At 37.8% G+C, this 24,709-nt stretch overlaps 1 protein-coding gene across 1 annotated transcript in view; it reads left to right on the top strand.

Moving 5' to 3' along the window:
- Nucleotides 1–2,231: 2,231 nt before the first annotated feature.
- Nucleotides 2,232–24,709, top strand: part of LPHN2 (latrophilin 2) — a gene marked incomplete at its 5' end in the record, with an annotated part of 51,519 nt that continues 29,041 nt past the window's right edge. The window contains 9 exons of the mRNA XM_009575156.1: nt 2,232–2,341; nt 7,051–7,062; nt 7,995–8,795; nt 16,573–16,869; nt 17,411–17,514; nt 18,351–18,536; nt 19,582–19,620; nt 22,530–22,713; nt 24,601–24,709. The exon at nt 24,601–24,709 is cut by the window's right edge and continues 2 nt beyond it. Coding sequence (XP_009573451.1) covers nt 2,232–2,341; nt 7,051–7,062; nt 7,995–8,795; nt 16,573–16,869; nt 17,411–17,514; nt 18,351–18,536; nt 19,582–19,620; nt 22,530–22,713; nt 24,601–24,709 — 1,842 coding nt within the window. The remainder of the gene's footprint in view (nt 2,342–7,050; nt 7,063–7,994; nt 8,796–16,572; nt 16,870–17,410; nt 17,515–18,350; nt 18,537–19,581; nt 19,621–22,529; nt 22,714–24,600) is intronic.

The raw sequence follows: 24,709 nt of genomic DNA, 5'->3' as shown, positions 1-24,709 counted from the left end.
ACAGCTAAATATGACCTTCATCAGTTTCATTCTTAAGCAATTTCTTCCAATATGTATCCATTTTATTTTGCAACAAATCAGTATTTCCCTCTTAATTGCCGCTCATTCAAGTGTAAAATGAAATTTTCATTCAGCTCAAAGCTGTGGAAACCATTATACTGGATGATGCACTACACAAAGTCTTTTTGTGGGAATTATTTTGGCTTCAGCATAAGGTTTTCACTAAAGAAACAGAAAGAAATGTAAAGAAATTAATTACAAAATCTTACATCTGAGGTTTTCTCGTGCTGGTTAGTCTGGCCTGAGGTGTGATACATAAAAAAACCCATACAGGGCTTAGAACAGAGATACCTTTGAGGTTTTGGGCCATATTGCCTTCTCCTGCTTCTATAGCCTCCTCCTACACAACACATACAAGAGCATCACTTTGACCTTTGTGTGAGTACAAAAAAGTGGCTGTGTTGTATGTTTTCAGTATTAGAGATTCAGTACAGTGATTTTCTCAGCAAGTTGGGTGCACATTTCATCACTTCAGCATGGGTCTGAAAGCCATTGGATGTGTCATACTTATTCTAGACTCCCTAATACACTGCACAAGCTGTTGCACTGAATAATCATACTTTTGGGAGTGGTGCGGTGTTACCTGTGCGATAGCTGTACAGGGACCTGCCTGTGCTCTCTGGAAGGTCACTGCCACAAGCAGCACAGAGGTGACAGGTGAGTTCCTCACCATCTATCTGTATCCATGGTTGTGCATGTATACAGAAATCCCTGGCTATTTCCAGTTAGTTCTGCAATTATGAGCCTTATGAGGCTAGAAATAAGTAGCTTAAAAAAAAGAAAAAAGGAAAAAGAAAATAAGATTTAACTGATAAAGTCAGAAGAGTTGTTGTTGCCAAGTTTGGTCAGCAAGAGGTACAATACGTCCTGACCAGCTCTGTGCTAGTTTGATGAGTGTATAAAAAGGAAAGTGATTTATATCAGTTCTTCAAATGTAGCTTACTCTACCTTTTATGAGGTAGCGTGAATTATTCTTATACCTGTTGGCAATGTACAGCTGTGGAAAGCTGTTGATACAAGATAGACTATTTTAGCTTGGGATGTGGTATTCAGGGAGTGTGGGAAGTAGTAGGGTAATAGAAAAGTTGATGTACAGCTGGAGTCAAAGGCTAGACTATTACTTAAGTTCAGATTTCTGTTATTCAGTTTGCTGACAAACAAAACTAACCCCTGAGAAGATCAGCCAAGCTCTTTTTCTTTTAGTCACCAAACTCCCTGACCTTCTCTTTTTTTTCTTCCACTTCCTTCTGACTATTTTTTCTGTATTACGTATTGACCATCTGATCAGGGGTAGGTGATTGTTTTTCCACTTTTAACTTCTAAGGTAACTTTTTTTTTCTGGAAGAATGAATAGTAGTCTAAAATCTCTTTATTATTATTACTATTATTATTATTAAAAAAAACTTCAGAAAACGTTAAATTCAGTAGACCCTCATGATTTGTAATAAAGTTGTTCTTTGTATCAAAATGCATTGGCTTCCATTGTTAAGCAAATCAGATATATGTTTCAGTATTTAGACTCCTCTAAAATACATTTTAATTAATTTTCTCACAGTTCTTCCTTTTAACTGTTTTTCTTACTTCCTCAGACGGTCATTCTTTACCTCTTCCTGTAACCTAACAGAGGAAGCTTAGAGTCCACCAATTGCTCCTAAAATAATTAAAATGGAAATGCTAATGCTCTTTGCCTACAATAACTCTTCCAACCAAAATAATTTCCTTGAATCACAACAAAAATCTCTCTAAGATGTAAAATTGTTCAGCAGTGTGTACATCTCTAAAGATGGAAAGAATTGCTCATTTTTGTTTATTGTACATTGTTCAAAATCACACATTTTTACATTTTGTATCATTGTTGCATTTTGCTTTGATTTTATTGAACAGTAGTATCAAATCAGTATATATTTGGGACAGCTATATCTACCAGTGGGAACGAGTGACATCTGAGATAATACGATCTCCAAATTTAAAAGTATAAAGCCTGAACTGAAATATTGTCTTGAAGCCTTATTTATGGACTTTGACTGATCTAGTGTTAATTAACTTTGTTTTCTTACGGATTGGACTGCCCGAGTGTGAAGAGAGTTAGCACTGCATATAGTACTTTAGTATGAACTTGCAAATTAAATGTAATTTTAAATTAATTAGCTTGCTTTCTTTTCCCATTCCAGGTGCAACAACCGAACACAGTGTATAGTAGTTACTGGGTCAGATGTGTTTCCTGATCCTTGTCCTGGAACATACAAATATCTAGAAGTTCAGTATGAATGTGTTCCTTACAGTAAGTATAATCTTTTTATTCTTGCTCACTTCCTCTGGCCCTCACAATTGAAGCTGGAGTGCTGTTACATGGAAAAGAAGCATATGTTTATGGCCCACAGACCCATTATGCATGCAGAGCACTTGCAGACTAGGGCCTCCAATTAGCTTCACGAAGTGTGGAAGGAAGCCATGGTGTGATGCTGGCCAAGTGTCTGTCTGTGTTCTTAAGTGTTTGGCTTTTAAGGCTACTGTTTTTCCAGAAAACAAACTCGAATTAGCTATTCAATAGGCCAGATAGAAATTTGTACTTTTGCCCGCTACCAGTTGCTGACAAATTGGCTTGGCTCACAGACTTCTAAAGCAGGAATTGACTTCAATTTTAATCATGATCTACTTGAACGGCTACCTGCTGTTGTGGTGACTTCGGGTGCACAGCAAAACCCAACACTGACACTCTGAGGCAAATGCCCCAGTTGGACATTGTAAGAGGACTTTGTGCTTCAGGGGTGCATTTTAAGTGAACGCAGATGCAGAGTGAATAATTAATCAGTAAGTTACTCAAACTTGGTTCTTAAAAACAATGGGGAAAAGAGTGAGAAAGAAATGTTCACTTTTAATGTGAAGAGAAAATATGAATTGTGCCTTGAATCAGTTGCCAAAACAAAATTTTTCACTGAAAACAAAGTAAATACTGAAATTGTATTGACAGAAAAATTTGAAGTTACAGCTACTTCAGCAGTTTTGTACAATATTCTTTCTAATGCCAGAATTCAGTAGCTTTAGACGTACTTCTTATTTCCTTGCAATAATTAATGCTTTTTTTCATTTACATGCATGCATGTTTATAAAAGTTCTGCAGATTCGAAACTCTTAACTGGTTTTGCTTTCTTGTAAGGTCATTCTTTGCAGTGACTTCTCCCTCGTCCCGTAACTCAACAGAGAAATAGCTGTGTTTGCAATGGAATTTGAGCAGTGCACTCATCATTCCCTTAAGTTATTATTAAGCGTGAATTTCTTGATCTGCAGTAATCCTTAACCAAAGTCACATTTTTTGTTGGTACAGGAAACAGGCCAAGTCTGAGATGCAAAAACACTGTGGTGACAGTATATATCCAAAAAGGAAGGAAATGAGTTCTGGCATAAGCAAAGCTATGTCAAAACTGTCCATACTGTTTACTGCACAATTTTAAAATTTAGACTTCTTAAACTGAACTACTACTCTGTACTGCTTCACCACATTGAACCTTCACTGTTGTTAAAGGCCAAACACAGATCATCTGTTTTTTCTTCATTTCTGCTATGTCATTGTGAAATGGTTGCTTGCTGATTTTTTTTCTGTACCATTTGTAGGATTGGAAGCCTACTGCATACAGTGATCCCTAGTACCATTCCTCCTGTGTGTAGTACCGGTGGCTTGTTGTAACCGTTCTTCTCGTGCCACTTTTGAGGAGTGATGTCTTACCCCAATCTAACCAAAGTTTTGTTCCACAAAGATCACTTTTACTTTAGCGCTATTTTCATTCCCAAATTCTCAGAAAGAGGGCAGTGCATCTGAGGTCAGTCAAATGACAAGAGGTTACGTTTCCAGTTCCAGTAGGCTAGCTCATAGAGAAAAAGTGTAATGCAAATAATGTTCAAACATAATTTTTTATGCTGTTTTAGGAAGAGAAGTGTGGATATGTTCTACCAATTGGGTATTGCTATCTACAGGAATCTTTTCTTTTCCAGTTTTCAGAAGTATAGTGCCACAGCGCGGCCTACCCTGTACTCTAACGTGTAGTTATTCTACTTCTAAAATGTTTATTTTTGTTTACTGTTAATTGCATTGGCCTATCCTTGGAATTATGTAATTCTGTGTCTATCATAACTCAGGATTCTGGATACTTCTTGTCTTTCAAAGTCTGTGAGTTTTGGAGTTTGTCAACTGCAGCATGTACAGTGATGACACTATGCCCAATTCCAGAACTGTAAGAGGCGTCACCTGTCATTACCAGCAGTCATCAAAAAGGTTGCCAGTTATTAAAATCACTTTTGAAGTTTGATTTCAAACCACATTGTGCTTCAGTAGCCATTTTGATTGTTGACCATCTTTCTTCCCTGTCCCACAAAGCCTATCCTGGTATTTTTCCAAGTCTCTTTTTTTGACGCCTGATGAACTCCAGTTATCAAGTCTAGTTTTTTTCTCCCTTATTCCAGTGCTCCATATCTAAACATACAGAATGACTGAAATCATTAGGTTTGCAAATAGCAGCTGTGCCAGCATAAGAGACTTATTAGGAAGGTGGGATAGGCTTTTGTGGGTCTAGGAGGGGAGGTTTTTAGTGATCACAGCACTTCTAACCAAAGTTCAGTTATGGTTCTTACTTTTTCTGAACTTCATCTTCAGTGACTGCAAGACTGCAAAATTTGCGGTGTCTCACTGTGGCACCTTTCAGTCCATGAGAGATTATAAATAGCAATCATACCAGGTTTTGTGGTAAAAGTTGGGAGTTCTTACGCGCTGGAGTTGGTGTCACCCTTGTACAAAATGCAGCTTATGAGCTCCTCTATGTCTTGCTGGCCTCCAGAAATACATAGCTGCTTTGCTGATCATACATACTGATTGAGCCTTTTCTCGGTTCTGTATTCATCGCCCTCATAAAAAAGTACTTAATGAAAAGCTTCCTTTTTTGCATCTCAAAGTGTAGACCTGTTGCTGATGTTTTTCTAATCCTCTTTAGTAAAAAAAAAAAGATCTATTGAGATACTCAGTTGGATCTCCAGCAAAACTAAAATTCTAGACAAATTTGATAGGCATTGCTTTGTTCTAAAATAAGAGTGTTATTGATTAAATTACAAAGAAATTGAGAATACCGTACTTGACGTTTCTCTCAATTATGCTGCACAATGTATGTTGACACTTCGACTGAATAACAGAAGTCAGCCCTTTTATGAAGAAGAACATCAAAAGTACCATTCTGTACATCTGTGCATTTTTATTTTAAGCCTTTTTTGGACTGAGGAATTCAATAGAAAACGTTTTAAAGTGTTTTATTCTCTCTCTGTCTGTATTGATTGGACTTTGCAGCATTTGTTTATTTCAATAAGCCCATCTGTCCCTGAAAAATGTACAGCTGTACACCAATGCACGCAGAGCAGACGTGCCAGTAATGATTTTAGTTACCCCTATCTTTTTCCCCCTCTCCTGTTACTAATTCTAAGCAGGTACAATATCAATATTGCTCTTTGGCAAGGAATAAACTCGAGAATAAAAGTTCACAAGCAGAATCATCTGAAAGTCATTAGCACTGATTGTGAAACCCAGGAATTCACCTCAGAATACATCTTCTGTTTACTTGGATAACTCAAGAATTACAAATTGCAGAAAAACAAGTATTTTACCTAAAGATGTATGAATGAACAAAGGATAGGAAAACTACTGCTCATTTTGAGAATATTAACCCCCTCCCAGTCCCCCATAAAGTTTTTGAATTGTTCCCTAAAGAAACACTAGATCGGCTCAGCCGATAACCATTCGCTCAAAATAATCATATGTAATTTTGTTAAATGAAACTGAAAATCCAAAACTTTATATGAAACATACAAATACATTCTTCAGGATAATACCCTAATACTGAAAATGTAATAGCTGTGCAAATAGTTCTGATACACTTCCTTGGTATCAGCAGCTACTGTTACACAGATTGGTACATCTGTCATTTTCCAGGTCATTTTATGAAACTGAGGGAGCATACTTCAAAGGCTACTGAGTATATGAAATAGATTTTATTGCAAATAATTATTGGAAAGCTATTTACTAGCTGGACTTCCTGTAATATGTTCCTTAAAACTTCCTTGGGGAAAAATTGCTGTAGTAATACAACTTTGTTAATCGGGTTCGGTTTATATTTTCCATGTACAGTGGCGGGATGGATATTTGTTTTAAACACTTAGTATGACTGTCCTTGCATACTAGCTTGCTGTTTCGGGCTTAATCGATGATGCTGGAGAATATCTGAATGAGCTAAATGTTAATTTTTTCTTCTCTTTTCCTCTTGCTTACTGTGCTTTTGCTTCTTTTTTCTAGATGTTTTTGCTTATTCCTTCTAGTCTGATTTTGCAGTTATAGACTGAGAAGTGGCAAAAGTTCTCAAGATTAACATTCAGGAAAAAAAATAAAATAAAGCCTAAGGAGAGCTAAAAGATGCAAACTGCTTTCTTTACAAGGAAGAAAAGCAGAGGGATGTCTGGGGCAAAGATGGGGGAAGGTTTAGTAAGCACACATACAAGCCTATAAAATTAATATACTACATTCTGGGTTTATAATTATCTAATTAATATAATATGTATATGTGCACTCGCACATATATGATAAATCAATGTGTCACTTAAAAACCAACTTGATAGCATTATGCTTTGAGAAGAAGAAGAGTATGTATAGCATGCATTAGTAAAGTCATTCATTATTTATTCAGGTTCACTAAGTGAAACTACATGCCAACATATCTGTATTGCCTCCTTAATCTACTAAAATGATTGATCCATGTTCACTTGTGTAACTGTAGAATCTCTCTCCTGCTAGGTTTTCCTGTTGTCTGTTTCTCTTTATCCAATATAGTGCAGTTCTTATTCTCCCTATATTTAGCGTCTGTTACTAATTTAATCTTTAGATTAATAGTCAATTTATGTTAATCTTCTTTCTTTTTTCCTTGCACTTTTTTATTTTTCTTCCGATGCTTAAAATAGAAGTGGAGCAAAAAGGTAAATAACGTATACAGTCCAAACCCCAGCTCCTTGTTATGTGCCTTATGGATGTTAACCTCTTCCCTTCCCCTCCCCACAACACTCTTATATTATGATAATCAGCAGGATCTCATAAGTACACCTCATAAAGAAGTCGACTCTTTGCAATAAAGTGACTTGGCTGCTTAAAATAGGTGGCGGGGTATAGTGTCTGAAATACTTGGGCTGGAGGGAAGACTCCCTTGCTTTTTTCTCTCCCTTTCTCTTTGTCTTTCTTTCCCTCTCTTTCTCTCACCCTTGGGTAAATTCTTGTTAATCGAGTGTCATCTTGCCTGGCTTCCAGAACCCTCTCCATAGCATGCCATGGTTACAGGGTTTCCTGGTCTGTTTCATTCATTGCTTTGGTTGTGTTTTGTTTTCTCTGCTCCTAATTGCTTTCTCTATATACCTGATGATTTGTTTTGTTCCTTTATTTTTAATCGAGGCACCTCCTTTTTCAGCCTCACCACTTCTTAAAGTTCTAAACAAGTCGATGTGATTTTTTTTTGGACTGAAATGACCTAGCACACTGCTGCACACCAGTTAAAAGCTCTGGAGCGTTAATGCGTACTCACTAAAAGTCTAAGACGAAAATGCAAGAGTAGCTCTACATTTTCAGCTGTCTGTGTATGCCATTGAGCCTTGGTCTGTACTAGTGAAAACAGTTCCCATCCACTTTCCATACTGGTACAGCAAGAACATGGTAACTTTAAGAAAAGTGGATGATAAAGGGTGATAATTGCATTAATTATAACATAAGGTATAATCTAGTGCCAATTAAATTGATTTTTTTTCTTCCTGACACAGTCATTATGATTTACCTACCTTTTTTTTCTTTGTTTTTTTCTTTTTATTATGAGACAGTCTTAATTTGACGTAATTCTTGTCTTACTTCTCTCTGTGACTGTTAGTTTTTGTTTGCCCGGGGACGTTGAAAGCAATTGTGGACTCACCGTATTTATATGAAGCTGAACAAAAAGCAGGTGCTTGGTGCAAAGATCCTCTCCAGGCTGCAGATAAAATATACTTCATGCCATGGACTCCATATCGCACCGATACTTTGATAGAATATGCTTCTTTAGAGGACTTCCAAAATGGACGCCAGCAGACGACATATAAACTCCCAAATCGAGTGGATGGTACTGGATTTGTAGTGTATGATGGCGCTGTCTTTTTTAACAAGGAAAGAACTAGGAACATAGTAAAATTCGACTTGAGGACTAGAATTAAGAGTGGAGAGGCCATAATCAATTATGCTAATTACCATGACACTTCTCCATACCGATGGGGAGGAAAGACTGATATTGACTTGGCAGTTGATGAAAATGGCTTATGGGTAATTTATGCTACAGAGCAAAACAACGGGATGATAGTAATTAGCCAGCTGAACCCCTACACCCTGCGTTTCGAAGCCACCTGGGAAACGACATACGACAAACGGGCAGCATCCAATGCTTTCATGATATGTGGTGTCCTGTACGTAGTGCGGTCAGTGTATCAGGACAATGAGAGCGAGACCGGCAAGAACGCCATCGATTACATCTACAACACCAGGTTAAGCAGAGGCGAGCACGTGGACGTTCCTTTCCCCAACCAGTACCAGTACATCGCCGCAGTGGATTACAACCCCAGAGACAACCAGCTGTACGTGTGGAATAACAACTTCATTCTGCGATATTCTTTGGAGTTTGGCCCACCTGATCCTGCCCAAGGTAAGAATTTGTTTTTTCTCATTTTTAATCTCTTTGTACTTCCATTCAGATGTTACCATATCTTTGCTCTTAGACTTAGTCTTGGCAGAAAGGCAAGGAGGGGTCGTTTGTCTGCACTGTGCTGAGCAGTACAGCGTTACATTGGTGCAACGCAAATTTGCAGCACCTGTGAAGAGAGAATTATTTTATTTGGTTTGCAGGCTTGTACTTTTTTTTTTTTATACAAGTGTTTAGCTTTTCTGTGTTTGAGAATGAGTTGGGGAATTGTTTATTTACTTTATACCATCAGTCAGTTTGACTGTCTATAGCTAAAGTAAGTTTGAGTTCATTCACGCTGAGCTAGAAGCCTGTTCCCATCCGTTCGATGTTACCTGACTTCTGAATTGATTACAGCATACACGCAGACCTTTTAACTTCTTGGCGCCAGCAGTTGAGAATGATGTGTGCTGGGAGGTCCCAGAGGAGATGTATGGGGTCAATGTGCAATACCAAGCATAAATATTTTTCTGCAACCCTATTTTCACAGTTTCTAATGCCGGGTTAGACAAGATTATCCAACCTCTTTTTAGTAGGTTTCTCGCTAAGTCCATTACAATTGCAATTCAGCTCACTTGAAGTTTGAACAACTACCTAAAAGGAAGGACACTAACTGCCAAAAAAGGAAAGAAAAACGGAGGTCTTTAGGTCTCAGAAATCCCTAAAAATGATATGAACAGGCACAGCCACATATTAACATCTGCAGGGGAGAGTAGATACCAAGAGAAATGCTCTGTGGCAGAAGATGCATGCAGCAAGGAACAGAATGTTGATAAGCTGCTTTAGCAATGAAGGTAACACTTCACTTCTCTCATCTAACTGGTATGCATGTTTAGCAGCCATTTTTTCTACTTCAAAAAAGAAGTAATAATGGCCTCTCCACGTGAAAGTAGCTATCCTGCTTCAGCGAGGCTGATTCATGCACAGCAGTGCAAACCACGTAGTGTGCACACAACTATATCAACATACATACAGCTTTTCCGAGGTACAAAAGTACCTAAGACACAGCAGAACAAGGCAGTTTAGAACCAATACATTAATGATCTCCAGAGCCAGGTGAAGAGCTGTCCCATCTGTCTCCTGCAGACCTCCCTGGCAATACATGGCCGGGCTCCGGCAGGTTCCAGATGTTTGGAGACTGAGCTCCGGCCACAAGGACAGCCATCCTGGGAAGCTTTGCTCTCTGTACGTCAAGCTAGTCCGTTCCTCAAGGAGGCTTTGGGCTGCTCTTAGCAGAGATATACCCACCTATGTAATTAGAAAACATGTATAGCTTTCATTTTCATACATTCTCATGCATGTCACTTTTCATTCAGTTTGACTGAGATGAAGATGCATTTTAAATTCTCCAAAGCTTTAGTAGTAAGAGGAGAAAATGGAGGTGCAGTCTCTAAGTAGTTTTCGCAGTTCAGGCAGCTGCTATGAATGTGGCAAAAGCTAATCTTTAAATCATTGCATTGAGGGAAAAGTGTTAAGGAAGAGCAGGGGGAGAAGAAAAGGCTTTGTGGAATCCCTCCTTTGCTTTAGTAAACCACCAAAGGTCTCCACTAAGACATTTCATAATGTTTTTATTATGAGAGAGTCTCCAAGATCCTAAGTTACAGTACCTGTGCTGGCCACATCCCATCTAATATCAGAAAAAGATTTGGGCATCCACCAGCACCCCGTCATGTTTCTGGGTTCCTTGCTGGCATGCAAGGCAGGGGGAGAAATGGTTTATTCCAACCAGACCTAGACGAGAAGGGGTCCAGGGCACACTGCAGGGTGCTTGCCTCTCATCTGAGCTCTTTGCGCATTCACCTGTGAAGACAGAGAAGGAATGTTTTTTGAGTGATTTATGAGTTTGGGTTTTAAATGCATTATGACATCAGTAAATATGTTTTGATTATGGCCTTTTTAAAATACAGAAACCATATGAAGACACTAGGTTTATTTGAATATGTGATGCATATATTCACAAATGGTATTTTTCCTTATATAAAGCCAATACCCAATATTTTAATTTTGTATGGATCTGTACCTAGCAGATCTAAGAATATGTTTCAGTTCATTTCCTCTTTTGCCTAAGCCAATTGACTGTAGTTAAAGACTACTAAATTAAAGGAAAGATTATCTAATATGATTGTCCTTGAGATGTACTGCTATAAAAACAAGAAGAGATTCTATACAGTTTCTAACTCTATATTTTATTTGTATTATATTCTCAGTTCCTCTTTGTTTCAGCATAAAGTCTGTATAATTGAAGATCAATCCTTCTATTGTTACACAGTTAAAGGATCTCTATGTGTAATACACATTCAGATTTTTTTATTTAATATGGAATTAGATCAGATTTTCAGCACGTTTGATGATGGGCATTTCTGTGTTTCTGTTCTGGTTTGATTTGGTTTTTTTGTGGTTGACTCAGATTTCTTAATCATCTACTCAAAGATATAGGTGTTAGGATAACATTCTTTAAGTCACCTAACACAATAACCTTCTTTTAGTGTCTTTTGCAATGGTACTTTAATATCAACTATTTAATGGTGTCACAAGGTCAGTGCCTCAAAATTGGAAGTCGTGGCCTTTTCTGTTTGAATGGTTAACTTGGGGCCATTGTGGGAAACTCAGCAATCTGTGTTCCCTCTGTTGCCGTGGGAGCAATAATGATATATAGACACACACTGATTCTTTTTTTTTCCCATCTATCTGTCTTGGCTATCAGTTCTTGTCTATACCATAACTTCCAACTACCGAGTGCTTCAAAAACAAGAGTCTTTCTTCCTATATGAAAGATGAATTTGTCACATTTGAGACACGCTTTTGAGCTCAAGGGTTTACATTTGCTCCCAGGGCCAAAATGTTGGACTCATCCATGACCCCAAACCTGCCTTTTTTCTCTCTGTTGCTTCTTTCATTTTTAAATCTGCCTATTGAAACATCTGAAATACCACTATAATTAACCGAATGTTGACCTTGCCCTTGCGGCAAACCTACACCATTTTCTCCTCTTGCAACTGTCCATGTTATGTGCTTCCTGTATCCTTATTTTCTTAATCTTCAGGAGAACTCTTCAGATTTCTAAAACTGCGGATGCTGCAGCCAGGCTACTGTTTTACCCTGACAATGGGGTGTGCTGCCCTTAGAACTCCCCCCTTAACCTCATTCTTCATGTGTTGTTTTTTCTTCTCTCTTCTCATGGGAATTGTAGTACCTAGGTGTAGAAATGGTTTTCAGAGCTATAGTTGACAAGTACCACTCAGATATTGCAGAAGAGCACATTTTCTAAAGTTAAGTGTGAAAATTACATTTAAAAATAAAAATCTTAGTTTAGAAATAAAATAAAATATATCAGGCCCTGCAAAAAGCCACTATGAAAAATTTGAAACAAACCAGCGTTTTTATATCCTTGGTAAATTTAGTAGATATGTCCTGTTACATTCTTTCTAAAGGTTTCCAAGGGACCAAATGAATCCTTGCTGAAATAGGAATTTTAAAAGGAATTTTGAGTTAAATGATCAGGAGGAATGAAGGGAATTTTCCCCCTAACAAGTGAATATGAGCATAACTTGTAAGGTTTCCTTGGTAACAAAAAGAAGATAAATCCTTTTGTTCTGTGTTAGTGCGTTAGGGAGGGATTTCATCTACACTCATCCCAATTTGCGCTAACTGTGCAAACTGTTCAAACTGAAGTTGTCTCCCCTTTTGTACCATGATACCCATCATTAAGTTTTATTGGATCACTGCAGGAAAATATGGATGTTGTGAGTGTGGACAGAACAGAAACTGGGAGAGTACTGTCACCAAGGGCTTGAAATAATAGGAAACTAGCGCAACTAAATCTTTATAACACCAAGAATCTACAACGAAGTCATGCAGCAAATTGTTAAGTAAATTAGATCTTTACTATTATATCGAATCTGATACGCTACAGATTGATTAAAGAGTGGTTGTACAAGTAAAGACAACATAATGGGGACCAGATAGCACATTTCTTGATCATAGGTATTTTGCTAGTTTTGTGGCGTTTTTGTTATCATTTTCAGGGTATAAATTTATAAATGGCTGTGTAAACAATTCGCTTTCAACTGAACGGTATTTGGCAGGGTCAATAGAGTGCTGGCTATCATAATAGCTGGAACCTATAGGTAATTAGGTGAGTCTTAGTGACTTCCCTGCTATTCACTGAAGCATGAAAACAGGCGCACAGCGGTAATAAGCAGAAGGCAGGGAAATCTGGATTTGCACAGATTTCTGATCTCCGTTGCTTTACATGGCAGCTCAGTGTATGACACCTTTTGAAAATGAAGGCGGGCACGAGTCCGAATACGCTGAAATACCTGACCTGTAAGTGCATATGTTTAACTGAAAAATGTATGCAGCTGATTTCTAAAATTAACTAGATGCCAGAGATGAAAATGGAACCATTAGTATTTTCAGAAGTGGCACATCATCTGGGCATTTCAACACAATTCTAAATCTAAGGTCAGAGTTGTATTTTGGGTGGGGATTTTTTTGTTTTGCCTTGGTTTGTTTTTTTAAAACGTATTTTATGGCTGCTTAGAGTAGAAATCTGTTGGCAAAGAATACTAGATAGCTTGTGTGCCTTCTCTAAATCTACTCTTCACTGTCAGTTGGGGAAACAAAGTTACTATTCCCCTGCTGTCCTAGGCAATTGTGTTACGTTTTTTATCGAAATCACACTGTTAAACAGGTGTTAAGTTTTACTCCAGTGGTGTCTTCATTTTTAGAAACAGATAGTATGCATAACTGTTTAAATCAGCTGTTAGGAACTGCATGAAACAAATGTAAATTACCCTCAACTTGAGTCTTTGGATTTACTTCCTATTGCTCTTTTCTTACGTTTTTTTTTAATTTTACAAAGGCTGTCCTCAGCTGATAATGAGACACACCTATTCTTAAAAAAAGGAAGAAGGCAGAAGAGGTTTTGGTTTTCTCCTCAGCATGTCAAGCCTAGTCAAAAAGGCCAAAATAGAATCTCGCATTGTAAAAGCGGCTTTTTTGGCATTGGGCAAAAACTACCTATCTTCAGCCTTGTAGAGGCTCACCCCTGCTGCTTGGAACAATAGGTTAATAACCTCGACATGGAGTTTGTCCTTCTTCTTAGTTGTGGCATATTAATCATCACTGCCATTGTCTTACATTGGTAAAGCACTCCGCAAGACAGTGCATGGGAGCCAGCGGATGCTGTCACCCTCAGCTTTCAGAATGAGACACATCAGGTGGTGGCAGCTATCATGTATCTTCTTGCAGCTAAGGAGAATGGCCTTGCAGATTAAGTTCCCCAACAGGTCATTAAAACCAAAATGATCTGCCTTCTAAAAGCTAGATGTATTCCTTAAAGTGATGTGTTCGGTCATTTCTTATTTTTTCAACCTCCTTCTTTCCCAGACTTCCAGCACTGTCTGAAGTTTCCTGGTACATTCTTAAATATACTGACTTCTACTTTTTTTAAATTTAATTCAAGAGAAAATCTCTTAGAAATGATCTGTGGTTTTTTCCGGTTTTGTGAGAGAGGTAGTTTGAAGTCTTTCTCCTAAAATGTGAGATTATAAATACGTTTCTAAAGTATATACTACTACTAAGCTATGCAGGTCATTTTTGAATCATAGGTGATATGCTTTGAAATTGATTTTAATGGATAGCATTAAAATCATTCTACCTAAAGTTGCTAATGACAGCAAGATATTTTAGCTCAAGGTGCAGCACAAAGTATGTTCTGAAAACTGTTACCTCACTACTGAACTTCAGAGAGTTGTTATGAATTCTTACAGTGATATTTTGCTCCTGAATCAAAGCTATCCTAAACATTATAGGTTTTGAGTAGTAATTGCAATAATGCTAATACACATTTCAGTGATTAAATATGTACTAATTAACACAATGTGTTAGGGGATGGATAGTAATAATTGGTTGTCCCCTGCATCACTCTCTGTCCCCACCAGCTCCCCATTCCCCAGGACCTGATTCAGCAGGCATTGCCTGACACTTCTGCAAGTGGTTGCAAATGCTTTTGACAAATGTTAATTGGGAAAGCACTAGAAGGCTGGATGCATTGTAATCAAAAGAAAATTACAGCAGTTTCACAAGATGTCAAGCAAGCACTTGCAGAACAGATCCGGGGATTTCAATAGGTTTCGTAGTAGCTGGCTGTGCCACGAGTTCAGCACAATTACACAGACTGTACTCAAGCAGCCAGGAATGAGACTGAACAGAAGACAGCCTCTGAAGAAGTTTCTCATTTGTGAGCAAGAGAGGGATGAAAAGCACATCTTTGCATTTAGTCTTTAAAAACAGATCATGATGTTCAAAAACTCCACCCTAAATTCATATGAAAATAAAAAGATAAATTCATATTTGAGACTCCTAATATATTATAACTGAAATAGAATTGAAAAAGGATTTTAAAATAATTGTTATCTGCCAAACTGCTTGAAAGTTAATCTTATTCAAAACACTAACTTAAAAAACATCTGCTGAAAGAAAGCGAGGCAGCTCTTTTGGTTTTTGTTTATGATTTAATTTAGAGAAGATGCATTGTCCAGTAAGTCAGAGTTCAAGGGCCTAGCAGAATAAGAAAAAAAGAGAGAAAAAAGCCACTTTATCCACTGAAGTTAATCCTAAAATTAGCTTCATTTATTTTTGTGTCAGTTAGGATTTAAAAAATACTTGATATGAGCATATTTATTCTCAGCACAAGGATCTGTGCTTTCATGTGCCTATAAAGCACTGTGAACACTAATGAAGATTTGGAAATAATTAATGATAACTGTTTTCAGTTACGTCGCTCACTTGCATTGTTTCAGCCGTTGCTCAATATACATTTGAAGGTGATGAACAGGGATTCCGGATTGTTATCTCCACTAGCATTAACTAGTATTATCTCTGCAAAGCCTCAGAACCATGGCATAGCTCGGGCTGTACCTCAGCAGCTCCAGCGATACACTCCCAGCGTGGGTCAGTGGGGTGAGCCGCTGCGAGTCCCAGGCAGAAGTCATTTGGCCTAAGCCGATCCTAGTGTTTCATAAAAGATTAAACTAGGTACTTGCCACTGGCTTAAACGAATTGTGTCTTCATACCTCGTTTGTCAAAAAAGGACGTTAAGGCCTGAAATGTTCAAACATGAGGACACCAGGTACGTGCTAGGCACTGCTTCTGTTTGGAGCTAATCCGGCATGCTGCAGCTCTCTCAAGCAGAATGACTGCCGGGTAGGAAGATGTTATCGTAGCTATTTTCCTGGAAGGTGTGTAGTGGGTGACTTGAAGTTTTGGGGTCTGTTTTTTTAAAATGGTCTTGTTAGTTACAGCCCACTGCCTTTGTTGTTAAAGCTGGACTGCATTGTTTATGGTACGCTGATTCAAATGATTCTGTCTGTTGAGTTATTCCTTCTGCAAAAGTGATTAAGTAATCTTTAATTGCTTTGAGCGTGTTTGTTACGTACTGATAACTCACTAGTACTGCCTTTCAGCCTTTAGAAGTGTAACTATCAATTTTTATTACGGAAGAGATTACTTGGAGAATGTGCTGAAACATCATACTGGTATGAGCTGGGAGTGAAAAAAAAAAAATCGGTCAAAGTTATATCTTAAGCACCCAGAATAGCAATAAAAGTAATATTAAGATAAAGGAAAGGAGACACCAGAAAATCCTTTAAAACTACATAAATAACATTTAAAGAACTTTTTTTTTAATAATTCTGAAGTAATTTACTTCATTATTCCTCTAATTTTCTCTGTGCAGTGCCTACCACAGCAGTGACAATAACTTCTTCAGCAGAGCTATACAAAACCACAGTGTCAACCACTAGCACTACATCACAGAAAGGTCCCATAAGCACAACATCAGCTGGAGGAACAAAGGAAGGCAGCAGAGGACCCAAGCCACTGCCACCCATTTCCACAACCAAAATTCCTCCTGTGACAAGTTTTTTCCCTTTGCCAGAGAGATTCTGTGAACCGACTGAGGCCAGGGGGATTAGCTGGCCTCAGACACAAAGAGGAATGATGGTTGAACGCCCTTGTCCCAAAGGAACACGAGGTATTGCCTTTAAAAATGTATCTTGATTTCAAGCAGACATTTCAAAAGCAATGTGCTGCTCTCTCATGGTGAATTTTTTTTTAACCTCAAATCTGTCATGTGATTTTTTGTTATTGGGAGAATGCAGTATTTACAGGCAATAGTCAAGTTTTAATCTGCAAACAGCATTTGAGCGTAGCCGCAGAATTACCTTGCGCATGCGCTTTTGAGAATCCAGGTCAAATTTTAGGGCTTTGCTTGAGGACTGTTGTTAAATATACTTACAGCTGCCTTTCTCATTATGAGCTTCCCTCTGGATGAGTTCCAGGAAAAATCAAGGGCTTTTTGTTTGTTTGCAGAAAACGTCTGGTACTTTTCACTGACTTTTTTATTGCTGTTTGTAATCTACATTAGTTCCTTACGTTTTTGTCAATTATTGTCAACTACTGCCATTAGCAGCATTCAGAACTTAACATTGCTTAGGAGCACAGTGTAGCCGATTTCCTGAATGCATGCAGAAAAATTGTTTCCATTTCACTGTAGTTTTCTACATCTGTTGTAGGAACTGCCTCCTATCTCTGCATGGTCTTAACGGGAACGTGGAACCCCAAAGGCCCTGATCTTAGCAACTGCACCTCACACTGGGTAAATCAGCTGGCTCAGAAGGTTGGTTGAAACCTTTTAATCTGGTATACACTGATGATTAAGGATTTTAACTCTGAGCATTTATAATTCAGTTTGTTGAAGCCGTCTTATTACTCTGTGTTCATTTAAAGTAGAAGGAGTTATGAGTACTTTGTGTGCAAAGCATTGGCCAACAGTTAGGTTCATATGTTTTTGTACAGTCTCTCTCTAAGTTCTTGTATTGAATCTGTGATTATGTGTTTTCATTGCTATTTAAAGCAAAGTAGCTTTACTGGTGTTCAAAAAACAAAAGCTATATTTGCTTAATAAATCAAATATTATAAATCACACAGCAAAAACTGCGATATACAGCAAGGTTTTTTGGTTCAGGAAAAATTATACTGTAATAAATAGATTTTTGTCTGAGTGCATTAATAACAGTATGATTAGAGTGCAGAGCCACTTTCTGTGTTTTCCCTCCCTACTGAGATTTACTAAGTTTATGAAAACTGGATAATTTGTTGTCAGTACCAGGCTACTTGACTTTCAAATGCCTCAAGCACTAGTATGAACAAATAGATTTCTTACTGTCTGATAATAGCAGTAAAATAAAAGTGAGGATGAATAGAAGATCTAGCGCAAAAGTCCCAGTCTGATTTCTGGTTTTGATGGCTGTTAAGAACTGCTTTTGTGTGTCACGGATCTAAGAACCTTTAATCTTCTGAGATAAAGAGAACGTTATTGGTCTCAATTAGTTGCAGATTTCAATGTATGTGCAAATGGTTATTTCACCACAACAAAGGTACACGGGGAATTGGAATTAAGAGCCACAAGCAGAACAAGGGACCCTGCTGAGATAATATAAATTGTCATTTCAGATCAGAAGTGGAGAAAATGCTGCTAGTCTGGCCAATGAACTGGCTAAACACACCAAAGGACCGGTCTTCGCTGGCGATGTTAGTTCATCAGTGAGACTGATGGAGCAGCTCGTGGACATTTTGGACGCTCAGCTGCAGGAATTGCGGCCCAGTGAAAAAGACTCTGCTGGAAGGAGTTATAACAAGGTACACACCTCCCATCATCTCCTCCTGCTGGGATAACCATTGCCCTTGTTTTTTTTTATTTCTTTCCTTTCAGAAACATTAGTCTATACTTTATTCCTGTGTGCTTATAGTTCTGGAATAAACATGTAAGAGAAAACAGCAGTAAATACACAGCGGAAAGTTGCAATTACCTTCTTTAGGGGATAAGGTATAATTCACAATAGCTGACTGGTCCTAAAATAAAGAGCTGTGTCCCTTATTAAAATCTGGAATGCGTTATAACTAGCGTGAGGGAAATGGGCATTAGCTCTCAGAAATTCTGTAACAAATCAGCATGTTTATCCGGTGATCCTTTTAACCCTGAACATGTAATAAAATCAGTGGGATTCTGCATAGGTGCAGGGTTTTATTTTAACCTGACTTCCTGCAGAATAATAGCACTTTCTTAGCTTTTTTAAGACGCCAACATCACTTACGATTGATCTTTATAAAAATACCCTCATATGCGTATCTAAGATGAATAAGTGTTTTCTCCAGAATGATGTCCAGAGAAACGTTTCAGAGAAAACGTGTCTTTGGGGTTTAAATACAAATCACAAGTGTTATTACCATTTCTCTTTTTCTCAGAGGAAATGCTGTATTTCTCGGCCTCTTCCTTGTGTCAGCTTAGTCAACAAGCTACAAATGAAACATTTTTTCAGCCTCCTTTAGAGAGAGAACTCCATGCGCTCCTCTCTTATTTTGGCAATAGTTTTATTTACAATCCCTAGCTGCCCTTAAAAGAGTTTTCCCAGAGACAGATCAAGTGCCCACAAAGGGATTTTCTCCTTTGACCTTTTCACAGAAATCCCACCGTTGGGCAAAGATATCTGAGCACCTGTACGAAGGTTGGGGAAAAATGTTTCCTGTGTGATGTTTTTTACAGTCATCGCTGGACAGAAACTAGATTCATGTCCAGGATATAGTTCAAATTCGGGATTTGAAACACCAGACTAATTTTTTTTTATATTTCTGAAGCTTTCCAGAATGTGTCTAACTTCTGATTTTCTTTTTTCTTACTAAAAAGCTCCAAAAACGAGAGAAGACATGCAGGGCTTACCTTAAGGTATCTCTCCTGTGCTGTCACCCTGCTTTCTCCCTGCTTCAGCAACCTGCCACGCTTTATCATCTTGCTGCATGATCCTATGTATTTCAGTCTTTGATAAATGTGTATTGTGCCCCATATCAACTGTACAAATGTTGGCTTTGCACAGGTATAACACTCAGGAAAAAAATTAAAGATCAAAGTTTATACCTTTTTTACGTCAACTTGTTCAAAACTAAAAGAGCAGAAATGGTTATTATCTGAATTGGAAGTAACATCTCTCTCATAATACAACTTTGGGTAGAGGAAAAAGCTGGCAACTTAACAGAAATTACTTCAGCTTGGTAGTATTTTATATCAAAGACTGTTTAGAGTTAATTTGCTTGCATGAAAAATGTACCTTACATAGCCTGCTTTGTTCTTTGTATTCTTATACCTAGCAAAATGACTCTTCCTTACGGTTTTAAGAGTTGTTACAAAGGCCAGATTCAGTGACTTCAGGATAAAATGTAAAGACAAACATTTCTCTAACCTCACTAGTAAAATGTGTGCCACATGTCCCATTAACCAGGCTCTATGGAAGGCATGTAACACATTGCTACCCGATTCTCAGATTCTTTCATCTGCTGTAGAATGGTTGTCCATAGTGCCCAGCTCCAGCTCTGCAATACAATGCCAGTAATGCCACTTCACACCTGTGAAGAAGAGAAGAAAGTCCTAGAACAGATCGTGTCTGACTCTGAAAAATTTTATTGCACATTTTTTCAAAGTTTCTTTTAAAATACTGATTTTTACTTGTACCCTCTGAGATAAAATATAAGGATGATTTTTGAAAAGAACTTTGAAATGCTGTGCAACATAATAAAATAATTCAGACTCTTACTAAAGAGACATTTCTCTGTACAGGGCGCTTCTGTCTTTTATCGTGTAGCCCAGGCAGCGGATGAGAGATGTCCAGTTATGCAAAAATTTGACAAAAAGAGACAAAGATCTGGAGAGCAATTAAATTCTTAAATAATAGTAATTTTAATAGGTTTTTATTAGAAAATATTTTTTAATGGTAAGGGGAAATCCAGCAGATACGGTTTGAGTAGACTGAGTTTTCATCCTTCATTTTCAATAGTAAACATGAGTGTGAGAAGAGCAGTAATGGGGTTGCTCCGACAGCTGCGTCACAGGGGCCGCGTGGTCTTCCCACCGCCCGCTTGCCTCTGTCTGAGAGGAGAGAATGCCTCAGAAATATTACTGGGCAGGTGATCATTCTCCACAGGAAAAATGCAGAGTTAGATTATCTTGTAATAAATAAAAAGCGTTTCATATTAATGAATGCATACTGTCAGCGCTATATGGAGATACAGAAGAAACCGTAGCACAACCTTAATTTCCAAATGGTGTCATTTTCTGTAGGTCTCAAATGGGCTTCTCTGTTTAGATAAGACTAATAAACCTCTTGAAATTACAAATCAAAAGCTGACTTACACTATGCAAATGAAGCGAGTTCCCACTTTGTGACAGAGGATTCATTTGTACCTCAGATTAGAAGCTCCAATCTGTATTTTTTGGTGACTAATGAATCTGGCCTCTGCAGACCAATTTCTGTTCCACTCTAGTTAATGGCTGCAGCAGTATCAGAGCAAGCATTTTGACTATTCTGTCTCCCATTAGAGAAAGAAAAAAGGCTTTAATGCCACTTCGAAGTACCTTCCACCTGCCAGGAAGGTCGTGGTGGCTCACAGTGCAGACAGAAAGAGGATATTAAAATGGATTAGGCTAATTAATCTTGCTCTGACAATAGCCTTGACCAACTTTTCCTATTCGTTTGTTTGCCCAATACAGTATTCCAGACTGACATCTTTCTGTTTGTACAATATGTTCTGTTTCCATTCCCAATGCTTTTAAATTGATCAAACAAATTATATATGTGCTTAATTATGACTAGGTAAATGGGACAGAGTAAACAGGGTGTTTCAGCAATGCATGGCGTATTCAATGCACAGCATACTCAATGCACAGCTACATTATGCATTAATGTAAGAGCCTGCCTTCAATTGATTAACTGATTACTCTGATTGATTGGATTATTTTGTAAAAATAATGTAATCATGTCACTGAATTCTTCTTCTTCCTTATTTACTGTTACTTTATATGCAGCTTAATGAGCCTTAAAACATGATGATAGAGTTGTTACAAGAAAGACTTTTTAAAACAGCAGCTTTATTCACTTTTACAGTTTTGCCTTCACTGATAACAGGGACAGTCAGTGGACATCTTGTTTGCTCTATTGATTTCCTTTTTTAACTGACCTTTGTGCAGGAATGGGAGTTAGTAATCTTTTTAAGTATCTATGAACAGGTACAGGAACAGGAGGGGGAGTGAGAGTGGCCTGGGCTAATTTATATCCACTGAGTCAGCTTCATTTCATGCCTCCTGTAATAAAGAAGGCAGTTTGTCATAGACAAGTAGTTTAAAGTGCTGTGGCTGCATGAGTTGGGCTAAGTTTCCAGAAGAGTGTTATTGTCATTTTAGCCTAAACTGCAGGATGCCAATTTTGGCGTTAGTATTTTTAAATAGAAGTTACGCATTTTGACACTAACTTCAAGATGAAAGCTTCAGGCAAAACTTCTGGCGTTTATTTTTACATTTTTCAGCACATTAATAAGACCGTCTTTATATCTGACAAGAGACGAGTCAAATCTGCATGTTTACCACTTAGAGACCACACAATGCTAGTGGCTAACTGCACTTCTATTAATGCTAATCCAGCGGGAGGATGGAAAATATTTTTATGTTGAAAATAGTTTTCTAGTGCCATTAAATCACAGTAAATCATTCTGACAGTTAAGTATTATAATTGTCACCAGATAACGTTGGAAACTTTCCTCAGCTGCCTAGGGCAATCAGACCTAATGATAGTTTTCTAATGAATGCAGGCAATTGTGGATACAGTGGACAACCTGCTCAGGCCTGAAGCTCTGGAGTCCTGGAAGGACATGAATTCTTCAGAACAAGCCCATGCAGCCACAATGCTACTTGATACGTTAGAAGAAGGGGCTTTTGTCTTGGCTGATAATCTCTTAGAACCAACTAGAGTCTCAATGCCCACAGAAAATATCGGTAAGTAAATTTCTTTTCAAGCATAATTTGAAGTGCTGTGCATTGCTTTGTGCAAAATCAGGAAAAGATATTCCAGATAGCGACGTACTCTTTGAAAGCTGAGCTGCGCAACGTTTGGTGGAAAGGTAAATGCTCCTAAGCAGGGGAGACCCGCTTTTCTTGTTTAGTTCTTCAAAACTAGCATTCTTTTTTAGTGTCATGAATACAGTGTAAAATGGAAAGTAGTTGATGTTGCAAAGTTGATTTACCACTGAAAAATCATTAGCAGAACGTATGGATATGAAGAGTGCTTAAATGGCAGAGTATGGATTTTTTTGAGGTAACTGCTTTCTGTGGAGCTGCAGAAATGCTTTCCTGTTATATATAAACTGTTCCTAATGAATTTAAATTACTTTTATGCAATGTACTCTGCCAGTTAAATATTTTTAGGTACTCAGAACATAGGCCAAATGTTTATATTAAACATGACTGCCTTCAGGTAAAAATGTGTTCAGTGAACTACATCTCCCATAATGCAGAATAGCTATGCTCCAGAGACTGCAAAATAGCTGAAGGTAGTTGAAGCATAATTTGGAATTTAAGTGGTGACAGAGAAATGAAGGGGTTTGGTATTAGAGACATGCAAATATTGGTACGTGGGATGTGTTAAACCAAAAATCACTGCTGTGCATAAAATAAAAATTCCTTCATCTTATTACAGAGATTAACGTAGTCTCAGTGAGGTACAAGGAAGCTGAAAGTCTGCTAATTTGAGGGGTACCAAGATGGAGACTTGGAATAGACTGCAAAAATGAGACTTTTCACGTTTCAATATCTGCATATTTGTAACTGTAGAAGATGATTCTGTCTAGTTTTTAATTTGAGTAGAAAGATACTGGGAAAATATGGGGAAAGGTGTTACAATCCATTATCAAAGTAACTGCACCAGTGTTTCTGAAGGAATGTGGGTAGAATCACAGAAAATCTCTCTCAGGATGTACACCAGCAGTTCCGTGGAGCTCAGTAGACTGTCTGAACATCACTTCTTATGACTTCAAGTCATAGTCAGTAACACACTACTGATGCCCTGCAAGACTGAATTCCCAGCGCACATACGTATGTGTGGCTTAGAGAAGGAGAAACCATTCCCTAATTTCATACCTTTTGTCCATCTATTGTTTAGACCTATAATTAGACCGGTTTAATATAATGCAGATATTTGTCAACAAATGGACCACTCTGAACTATATGATTTTACATATCCAAGGGAATCCAGCCTTCGATGGTAATCCCATGAAAGCTTCCCAATATACAATGTGTTATAAAATTAAAACTTAAGTAAGGCTGACTGGCATGTAATTTTTCAATTTAAATATTTTTTAGCAGAACCAATAAAATGGTTTCCTATAAACCTTTATACAGAATTAGGTTTAATAAAAAAATTAGAAATTTTTTTTTAGATACAAATACTGATTTAGCTAAATATACAGCATGAGTATACTTAGGTATTCATTTGCTGACTGTTTTAAAAACTCCTTATATCTAAATCAATACTTAAAGTTCTAAATTTGTTAGCAGAGGATACTGCAGAGACGTTAGGAGCTTCAAAATTAACAAAATTAATGTGGTATTTTTGAGTGGATGTTTTGGGGGCACAAATTAAAACAAGGTTTGATGTCATGTTATCACTATTAAAGTGCTGTCATTTTGGTAGTGTGCACTAACTCTGTGTGCTTGAAACATGCAGTACAGATCTGTCTTACAGTGGCAAATGAGGACGGCAGTGTGAGAAAACTAAATAAAGAGTGGGGGGAAATATTGTCATCTGGCATATTGCAATCTGGCCAAGAGACTTTCTCTGCATTCTCCTTTTTTACCACTTTTTTTTTTTTCCTCTGGTCTGCTTAGTTTTGGATGTTGCAGTGCTCATTACTGAGGGCCAGGTGCAGGACTTGAAATTTCCTCAGGGCAGTAAAGGAGGCAACTCGATTCAGCTCTCTGCAAGCACTGTGAAACA

This window comes from Fulmarus glacialis, unplaced genomic scaffold (genome assembly GCF_000690835.1).
Source record: "Fulmarus glacialis isolate BGI_N327 unplaced genomic scaffold, ASM69083v1 scaffold7503, whole genome shotgun sequence".
In the NCBI taxonomy this organism is placed as follows: domain Eukaryota; kingdom Metazoa; phylum Chordata; class Aves; order Procellariiformes; family Procellariidae; genus Fulmarus; species Fulmarus glacialis.
Note: the sequence above shows the minus strand (reverse complement) of the source record. Positions and strands in the feature narration are given on the sequence as shown.